Here is a 10710-nt window from a genome sequence, read left to right on the forward strand (position 1 = left end):
CTTCTTCAAGAAAACCATAAATTCATTCTTATGTTATTATAATAATATAAAATATTTTAAAGTCCTGTTTGGTTTGCCATAATCAATTTTGTTTGTATTAGAAGAAAGTGATTAAGGAACACCACTAGGTTACACCCACGTCTAAGCACGCACAGAACTGAAAACAACTACATGTATATAACACGTGTTAATAAAGAGTAATTTTATATACTTTTCAAACATTTCTATTCATTTTCTTATTTATTAAAATGTTTAAATATTTTTATAAAATATAGTGGCTTTAATTTTATTCCGATAATTTTTTTAGATTTCATCTTTCAAAAAATTACAGGGATTGTTAACTTTGTCTTTAACTTTGTCCTGTTTTTAATTTAGTTTCTAGAGTTTATTTGTAGATTCATATTTTAAATGATAGAAAAATAGAAATTATTCAAATAATTTGAGTTTAATACAAATACCGCATCCGACATAAAATCCAATCAAATATTTAAATGTTTTGTAATTGCATAGACATTCATTGGTCATTGTTGTCTCTTATTCATTTTCAATCCCATGTGATGATTCTTCCACATAATTCCAAATTTTAAAAAATAAATATTGGAGAGCAAGAAATATTTTTAAGAAATTAAAACTAAATAAATATTTTGTAGATTAACATCTCAAATTTTCAATGTTTTTAGTCCATCTAAATTAGTAAACTTTGATTTTGTCATATATATATATATATATATATATATATATATATATATATATATATATATATATTCATTTTTAAGATAATTTTCATCAATTTTTGTGAGATATTGAATTCTAATTTTATTCCCTATAAAATATTTTTGTATTTTTGTTTTTCTAAAATTTAAAATATTTTAATTCTTAATTCTACTTTAAGACTAAAGATATTTAGTTTATGAATCTTATTTTTTTTTTTTATGATATCACACTTTTGATGTTATTTAACAGCATCTGAATAATTAACAATTTTGTTTAACATATAAACAGTTAGCTACTGCCATGTAATGTTAGATCAAAATTTCTTATTTTTAATTTTGAAGGTACTAAAAACAAAGAAATCTTTTCAGAGACTACAATAAAAACTCACTAATTTTATATTTTACAAAGACTAAAAATATATTTCAACTTTTAAGGACTAATTCTTCATATTAAAAAAACTAATTTAATTTAGTTAGTAAGTTAACTTTAACAAAAATTCAAAAATAATTATAATACTTTTGTTTTTTATATCAGCAGTATATAATACTCTGATACTGAAGAAAGTTGACATTGAATATAAATTTATAATAATTATTTTAGATTATATCAATGTAATTTTTAATTAATTAAAAATACAAAATATCTGCATCATAATTAAGATAAGTTTATAATTTACATTTTTTTCTGTTGAATACTTTCATAAGTTGATGTTAGTAACAAAGATGTATATGTTGGCATCACGTGTGTTTGAAATTGGTTTAAGATGTTCTAAGAAATATCTGCAAAGTTTCATAAATTCCTGTCTTTCTCTTTCTTTATTTTTATCTCTATATATTTAAAAAGATAAATTTTATTTAAAGCATCAAGTAAATATATCAGCTATAATTAATCACTCATAAAATTAGAGCGAATTGGTGATAACTTGCCAATAAATAACAAAAAAATATATTTATTCTCTAAATGTAAAGAGAAAAAAAAACATAAATTGATCCCTATCCCTTTAAACTTAAAAGATAAACTGATTTTTAAAAAAATACATTAATATGAAATTGATATTTAACTATTATAATTTAACGTTAAAATAATTTAAACATAATTGCGATAATTTTACCTATGTAAGTAAATATATTTTTCATTGTTTTAGACATTAAATTGGCACCCTTTTCATATATAAAAAATATTATTATTATTATTATTATTATTATTATTATTATTATTATTATTATTATTATTATTATTATTATTATTATGATTTAACATGGGGATTGCATGGTTGGTGGGTGATTTTGATTGCGAGCATATGATCCACAAAAAGGGGTTGGAAAACATCATAATCAAACACCCAAATCAAATCTAGTAGTCTAAAGACTTTTTGTTCTTGATTTAGATTATTATTTTTTTATTCTATTCCATTTTGAAAAGTGAGACCACTCAAATCAAAATGTTAGACTTTTTCAACTTTCTATGTATAATGTTTGAACAGAACCTATGCATATATAATAAACCTTTTACGCAGAACTGTAGAGCTATTTCTCCTTACTATTTTGTTTTTATGCATTATTACTATTACTATTATTATTATTATTATTATTATTATTAAGTTTAGCAGGTCCATCATTAGGGAGAATTCAAGGACAGAGCTCACTGAAATTGGACAAGAAGAAGCAGACATTAATAATTGTATTGTAATTATGTTGTTTATATGGTTATGGTTCACTCTCCTTTTTCCTAAAGGTTACGCATGTTCTGCCAAAAAATCTCTAATTTGCATTAATGTTCTGATTAAATATGTTGGTAGGTGAATGATGTTGATTATGTAATGTTTTTATTATATAGTTCTATTGTCATTTCTTTAATCATCTGAAGATAAACCATTGTTTTCAGTGCTGAGTATTTTAATCTCTACTACCTCTTGCAAATAGTGATCTGTTGTGACTTCAAAATTAAAGTTACATTTTTTTCTCATGACAGAAGTAGTAGACTTATGATCCCAAATTCCAATTAGCACATAACATGTATGCATAATTTATATATAACTCCTTGCATTGGATTTTCAAACAATTTTAAGAAACTGCATCAACCACTCCAAGAATTGTAACCTCTGCCTCTACCAAGCAACTATCCTTCATTTGATAACCCAAGTTTTGATTGGTGAAATTATTGATAGGCATAAATCTGGATGCACCATTTTCATGGCATGAGGCACTAAACCAGTAGTTAGCTGCAAGGAACAGAGACTGTTATTGATTGAACTGGTAAAAAAAAATGATGCTTTTGTTTCCTTAAACTTGTGAAGAATGTTACCCTTAATGTTAATTAATCACTCATTCAACTATGTATATCATTAGTACTTTTTCCCTTGAGGAATTGCAACCCATAAAAGAGATCAAGTTTTACCTTTACCAAAGTGATGTTTGGCGTGCTTTTGGTCAAGTATGCGTAGTGTTATCTGTGCATATATTTTGGAACCATGAGAAAGTGCTGATGGGTCAGCTAAGGTTAGGTAGAGAGAAAGATAATTGCCCAATTCAGCATCTTTTCCATTGGGATATAGTTTTATGTTCCTATAGAAAAACAATGACAAATTAGGAAAATTTGTTGAAATGTCTTGCATTTGGTGCTGTCAATGTCAAAGCAAAACTTCAAGTTAGGTTGCTTTGGAAGCAAAGATCCTTTGTGTCAATTAGGACATGTTTGGTTTTCAGTTCCAAAGTCTCTTTCAAAAACCAAAACTGAGGAAGTTCCCTGTCTAATTTTCAGTTGAATTTGGTTATCAACTGAGTTTTGTCTCAATTTTGCCTCAGACATTAAATCTAAACAGGTACTTAACCTGTTAAGTTTGGTGCATATCAATTTATATATTCTTTTTGCCTCAAATTGGAGTTCACTGATGAAGTTCAGAAAGAAAAAAAAAACAGAATTGTTAACTTTACCACTTGTAGTTTCCAGCATTGAATGGTTTAGAATCACAAAATTCTGAATCCAACTTTGAGAGGTTGTCAAACTCATACATGTGTTTGTATGTGATGGAATCCTTCATCATCACCAAACATTCTCCTTTTCCTGTGTTTCTTTCTTTGCAAACAAACACTTCTGCTCCAAAAGCACACGTGTCATCCACCAGATAACCTTTGGAGACAAGGTTGAAGTCTCTGAGAGGAATAAATTGATCAATTCCCCATTCAGCCTTCATTTTGTGAAATCTCCTTTCCTTTCCCACAGTATCTATTAAATGCAGTGTACAGAGACATAAGATTGAACAATCTTAGAACAGCAAAATCCTTTTCCAAACTCAAAATGCAAACAACAATTCGGATCAACTTTTTCATGAAACAAATTAAGAGAATTTTCTTTTACAAATTAAACTCAGCTTATGTTTCTAAATATGACTCGATTTATCAGTCATTGATAAGCAAATGCAATAAAACAAACAGTTGGAAGACTAAAATGGATACCCTGCACAACTAGGTAGTTGTCGTTGTTCTGATCATGCAAAAAGAATCGAAAATTGACATAGATTTCCCAACCATGATTAAGTGAACTTGTGTCATCCAAAGCCAAGTAGAGTGAAATATGTTCCCTTATATTCTTGCTCTTGTTCCCACCAGGGTACAGAACTAACTTCCTACAAGGTGTAATTATAAGCTAAATTCATCATTTCATTATGATTGTTTTCTACAGGAACATGTAAATGAGTACCATTTATAGCCTCCAGCTTCAAAAGTCTCTGATTCGTATCTCTCAATAGAATTCTTCACAAGAAGTGAAAATGACTGTACTTTCAATACGTAATGAGTTGGTGGAGAATTTACAGTAGATCGTGGAGTGGCTGAGGAATGACATGAAACAAGCATAACAGGTTGTTATTCTACCTATATCAACTGTGTATAAAAGATAATTGTGTTTGTGAATTTTGCATTTGCATGTTGCATAGATGCATGTAGGGTACCTAAATAATTATGCAGACAAACATGAAAAGAAACATTGTATAAGATTTTTGCTGAAAAAAAAGGAAAGGACACAAACCATCTTGAGCAGCCATATTTGGATATAAAGTATGGTAATGAGATGAGAAGTGTTTTGAAGTATTTGAAGTGTGTGGTATCCTTTTCTTGAAGAAAGTTGTTGTTAATGGTGGGAAGAAGGCATAGATTCTGTAGTTTTAGCATGACTAAAAGGCAACCTTTTAAGGATTTATGTATACTCTCATGCGTTAGGTCTAAGGAAGGAATTTCACCGACAATAAAAAATACTAATGAAATCTGAGCCTAATCACATAAGGAATTAATATCACTCTCGATCTAAAACATTAAAGCAATGAATTTATAAGTCTTTATCTTTATATAATATTCTACTTCTCATTTTTAATCAATATGAAACTTAGACTTACACTTGAATTCTTGATCCTTTGTTAGAGAGGATTCATTTCAAGCAAAAGGATATTCTTTGCTTCAGAATCTGTATGAAGGAATTATATCTTTAAGAATCACATGACTTTTTCTTTGGTACCAAATGTGTACTGGTTGTCTTTTTTGATCCAGCAAAAATATCACGTACTTTTTAAATCTTAATTTCGGAGAGAACGGATTTTTTTGGATTAAATATTTATGTAGTTTCTAAATTTGTACACCAAATTGTAATTTGTTAATATTTTAAACTTTTATACATTTTCTTCTCTAAATTTTAAAAGTTAATAAATATAATTATCTTAATTCTTATTTTATTTTACACATCAAACCATATTTGATCTTTGTGATTAAGTTGTTTATATTATTTAATTTAAATATGAGTTAAGAAACTTTTTAACATGTCAAAACTATTTAACATAATTAGATTAATAAAATTATATTTATTTATTTTTAAAGTTTAATATTTTCAAATTTCAATACCAAAATGTATAATATAGACTAAAATACATGTTTAATTTTTTTATTATGTTAATATGGTAAAATTTGTAGAAAATATTAATTTTACTAAATAGAAAAAACGACGTGGTATTCTTAAGAGAGTTTAAAACATATATATAAAATAAGAATAATTTTTTTGAAAGTGTAGAAAACATAATAAAAAATTTAAGTTTGTTGTATATATACACCAGTAGAAACATATATATTATATATTTAAAGTGGAAAGATAATTATTTTAGTTTAAAAACGTTTACTTAAAGAATAAAATTGAAAAAATAAATACATTTAAATTAACAGTTACTTACAGGTAAAGCTAAATATACTAAGGTAATTATTTTAGTTTAAAAAAAAACTATAACTAAGGGTAGTGTGTTTAGCAAAATAAGTAGTGGAAATAACAGGGTGATTAAGGGATTTATATTTTGGGCTTACATTTTTGCAGCAACCCATCCCAGACTGTTAAAATTTAGCTTTGTTTTATTGCACTTACATGATTATTACCTGCACATATATACTAAAAGAAAAAATATATATTAAAATACCTTATCTTGCTGCACTACGTCACAGTGATCCTCACTCTTTGAAAAAAAAAAAGTGAATAAATTAGTGAGTTTAGTGGAATGTTTCCAATAAAATATTATATATGTTTTAAAAAATTTATTCTAAAATTTTTGTTCAGAAAATTTTGTTTCATAATGCATCTTATATATTTTGAACACCATCTCATATATTGTGAAAAATCTATTCTGAAAAACTCATTAAAATATATTTTAGGGTTAAATATGTTTTTGTCCCTCAAGTTGTAATGAATTTTGAAATTAGTTTCTCTTCGAAACTTTATATCAATTTAGTCATTCATTTTTAGAAATGTATGGATTTTGTCTTTCTTCCCAAATTTTATTAAGTTTATTTGATATTTTAAACGCATTTTATGATAATATTTGATTTAACATTGAAGTAAAAATGTGTCAAACGTATAAACAATTCAAATACTATCATGAAATATGTTTGAAACATCAGCTAAACTTAATAAAATTTGATTAAAATGACTAAATTCATATATTTTTAAAGCTGAAGGACTAAATTAGTCAAAAAATTTGAAGAATGACTAGTTCCAAATTTCACTGAAATTTAAGGGACTAAAAACATATTTAACTCTATATTTTATATGTTATGGAAAGTCTATCTTGAAAATCATGTCCTGAAAATCATATTCTCAAAATTTTTGAAATGTTTTCTTCTGAATTTTTCTCAAAACAAATAGCTTAGAAGTCAACTTTTATGAAGACTATAATTTCAAAAAATATAGGGGTGGACTTAAAAATTTTGAGCTGCCAAGAGAAAAAGGTTGAAAAAGTATATGACTAAATTTGGGTTGAGGCCAAACCATGGTCAATTCAATTGAATTCAGCCAAAATTCGATCGAGCCCGACTCGGTTGAATACGACTGAATTTTGGTCAGAACTAATTCAATCAAATTTGGTCGGGGTTTTCTTAATCGAATTTCGACTAGGGCTAACTTGGTCGAGTACCAGTCAAGACCAACTCATCTTAACTTTCGACCTGAATTGACTTATCTCAACTTTCGATTTGGACTAGTTTATCTTGACATTCAGTTCAACCTAACTAAAAATTTAGATTAAAAATTTGATTAAATGTTTTAGATTTTCCATAATTAAAAATATGGATTCAAATAATGGATATACAATTCAAAAAATATATAAAATGTAAATAAAATTGGAATCAATATTGAATAAAATGAAGTAGATCCAAGCAAAACTGATGTAATTAATTTATTTTTTTTGTCTATCCCTACTTTCCATCTTGCTTTGACCATGTAATTTAAAAGTTAAAAATGATTTTCAAATTATATAATTTAAAACTATTCTTTAGTTTTGGATTATAAAATCAGAAGACATTTTGTTAACTTCTAAATTATATAATACGAATTAAAAAATACTAAGAGAAAAACTTTCCGTTACAAAGTCAAAAAGTCATTCGATTTCCACATTACATAATAAAAATCTATTTTTAATTTTTAGATTACATAATCATAAAGTTATTTAAACTTTTGAATTGTTAAATTTTAAATACATTGTTAACTTCTGAATTTTACAATTCAAAATTTTTGTAAAAAAATAAATAACTTCCAAATCATAAAATCGAAAATCACCCATAATTTTTATATTTTACAATAAAAAAATAAAATTTGAACTTCCTCCTTTGCTTAAGTCTGACGGTGTTTTATTTATTAATATTGATTTGGGAGGATAAGGACAAGGACAAAATAAATTTGAGGGGATTAGAAAATGAAATTTTGTTTTTAAGGGTGAATTTGAGATAATGAATTTAAGTAGATTCGAAAGGAAAAAGTGAATTTGAGATAATGAATTTAAGTATATTTGAAAGAGAAAGAGAGTTGAAAGTTTAATTGTTTGGATTAAGAAAAAAGTGGTAAAATTTAAGATAATGAGATGAAAATTTATAAAAATTTGTGAGTGATATGATGAATATAATAGATTAAATATAATGATTTAATTGATAAAAATATAAGATTACCATTTTACTCTTATATATAAATGTAATTTAACTTAAATTATAAATAATGTAAATTATACTATAATGAAATATGAGTAGTTATTTAAATTGAAAGAAATTAATATTGATAAAAATATATTAAATTAAAAATATAATAAATTTTGGGTATTAATTTAAATAAACTGAAGTAAGAATTTCACATTATAAAATTATTTTAAATTGAGATTTGTTTATTTAGAATTAATACAAATTCAATTGGGTAGTTTTGCTATAAACATTTATATATTGATGAAAATAATTTAAATAAAATTGTCCATATTAAAAATTGATAACAAACATTTGTTGTGTGATGCTCAAATAACACTCCAAAGTACTATATCTATTAATTTATAATATTTTAACAAGAAATGTGTTACCAAATTTAACCTAAACGTAAATATGATTTTTAACTAATTAAAAATCAACTAATCTACCATTCACGTAAAACACTAACAAATTACAATTTTAATAATTAAAATTTTTATAATTAATATTATTTCATATAATCAGGTAAAAAAATATTTAAAATTAAAATTTGTTATAAAAGTGAGAAATAAAAAAGTAAACAAAAAAAAAACAATAATAAAATGGTAATTGGATAGAAAATGAACAAACTTTCCACTCAAATCTCCTCACCTAAGAGAAGATCATTCTCTCTTCAACTCCTCCAAATTCATCCTTGCAAATTATCCTAAATTACTTTATACTAATACGATAGACACCTACATTTTCATCTTCTGCTACTGTAAATTGATAAAAACAAACAGAGAGACTAAGGAATTTAGAGGTGTAAGTGAGTAGATTTAGAAGTTAAATTTGTAAGTGATTTGATTGATATGATATATTAAAGATTAAGTTTAATGGAAAGAAAAATAAATTTACAAAATTTTTTCTTAATGTTGAAAGTAATCTAAAATTATATTTAGATGACTTGTATTTATTTTATAAAAAATATTCAATGAATAAATTGAAAAAAAATTATTTCAATAAAAACATAATAAAATACAATATATTTACATCTTGAATTATTTTTGGTAAATAATTTAAAAATTCGGGATATTAATTGTTATTGTAAACATATTTTTAAAAATCATATTTTTATATTATTATCATAATTAGGAATCTTACACAAATCACCTTAAAATCCTTGCATATGAGAGATGAGAAAATAATGTAATCTCTTAATTCTTTGATTCTCCTCTCTCTTAAATTCCTACAAATAAACACTTCAAACATCATCAAATCATTCATCTTTCTAAATAATAAATAATAAATATTCTAAAAAAAATCCGGTCTAGAGAGAAGATCGCTTACATAGATTTGTACAAAAAAATGAATTTTGTGTAAATATTTGCAGGATTCAGCCATATTTTTTTTGAAAGATTTGTCAAGGTGTGCATTTCGGAATTATTTGGAAGATTTATGAAGTTCAACTTTAATTTTGTAATATATATATATATATATATATATATATATATATATATATATATATATATATATATATATATATATTAAACAAAATAATTATATTATCTAATTAATAATATATTAATTTTGCCTACCATATCATTTCTATTTACTCACTTTATCTCCAAATCCATTAAAAAAATAAACTAAAATTCAATGTAACCAAATCCATACAAATTCATTCAATTTTTGTTTTCAAATTCACTCCCTCTAATAAACACTTCGTAAGATTCGGTTTGGGTGATGAATTAGGAACATGTAGGTGCTGAAGTGACAACATAAAGCGTGGATTCTGCTGCATCATCTTTCATAATCTCCACAAACAACACTTGCCATAAATCAAAGACTTGATGTTGAAGTTTCTCACTTCACACCTCAAGTGCATATTAATTAAGTTTGAAATCAAATATAAATAAATACAAATTTACCCATCTCAATATAAATATACAATTGACTATATTTTTTAATCATAAAGAAATACTTTTTACTAACTAATTGCTATATTTTCTGTATTTTTTATTTATTAAGACGTCTATTCGCGAATACATGAATCACCCATTGTAAAATATAATATAGAGAGAAACTTGTTAAAAGTATAAACCACATTCACTAATAAAAAGTTTAATAAAAAATAATGTTCTTAATTATAACAACAATCACTTAAAACTGTTTAAATCTAAGTAAATTAAAAAAAAAATTCAAACTTTTACTTTATTATTTTAAATAATTATTTTTTTTTGTCACAATAAATAAATTATTATGATTAATATTTTTATATGAAGAAAGAAAGTTGTTAAGAATAATAAAAGATAATGATCCGTTAACAATTAAATTTTGATGATAAACATCTTTTAATTGATTTTAAAATTTTAAAAAATATAAAAGTGAAAGATGAGAGACTATTTAAAAAATGACACATTAATTAATTATTAAATTATAAAATAAAGTTTTCAAATTTTAATCGTTAAAAAAATCATTTTCCATAATAAAAAAGGTTGCGTCAGTGTATAACAGATACGTTAGGAGGCCACAACACAAAACGAGG

The 10710-nt window shown here is 24.7% G+C and overlaps 1 protein-coding gene across 2 annotated transcripts; it reads right to left on the reverse strand.

Annotated features, from left to right (window-relative positions):
- Window positions 1-2715: 2715 nt before the first annotated feature.
- Window positions 2716-4867, reverse strand: LOC114177422 (TRAF-like family protein). Of its 2 annotated transcripts, XM_028062754.2 has the most exons (6): window positions 4741-4867; window positions 4414-4543; window positions 4170-4339; window positions 3648-3939; window positions 3112-3278; window positions 2716-2935 (listed from the first exon to the last, which is right to left on the reverse strand). In XM_028062754.2, exons 1-6 carry the CDS (start codon window positions 4754-4756, stop codon window positions 2778-2780), a joined length of 933 nt encoding a protein of 310 aa, XP_027918555.1. In that variant the 5' UTR covers window positions 4757-4867; the 3' UTR covers window positions 2716-2777. The 2 variants fall into 2 exon arrangements, with proteins under 2 accessions (XP_027918555.1, XP_085527114.1); XM_085670988.1 differs by lacking the exon at window positions 4741-4867 and having other exon boundaries at window positions 4414-4726.
- Between the last annotated feature and the right edge of the window lie 5843 nt (window positions 4868-10710).

Source organism: Vigna unguiculata, chromosome 3 (assembly GCF_037176805.1).
Source record: "Vigna unguiculata cultivar grain cowpea cultivar isolate G323 ecotype 2 chromosome 3, ASM3717680v1, whole genome shotgun sequence".
Classification (NCBI taxonomy): Eukaryota; Viridiplantae; Streptophyta; class Magnoliopsida; order Fabales; family Fabaceae; genus Vigna; species Vigna unguiculata.

Bases quoted from the DNA above. Each gene is read 5' to 3' on its own strand.
- LOC114177422 (XM_085670988.1), bottom strand. From the start codon at position 4,568: ATGCTTGTTTCATGTCATTCCTCAGCCACTCCACGATCTACTGTAAAT. The intron at 4,340-4,413 runs GTACTCATTTAC...TACACCTTGTAG, and splicing joins GAAGCTGGAGGCTATAAATG to GAAGTTAGTTCTGTACCCTG. The intron at 2,936-3,111 runs GTAAAACTTGAT...TGTTCCTTGCAG, and splicing joins CAAACATCACTTTGGTAAAG to CTAACTACTGGTTTAGTGCC.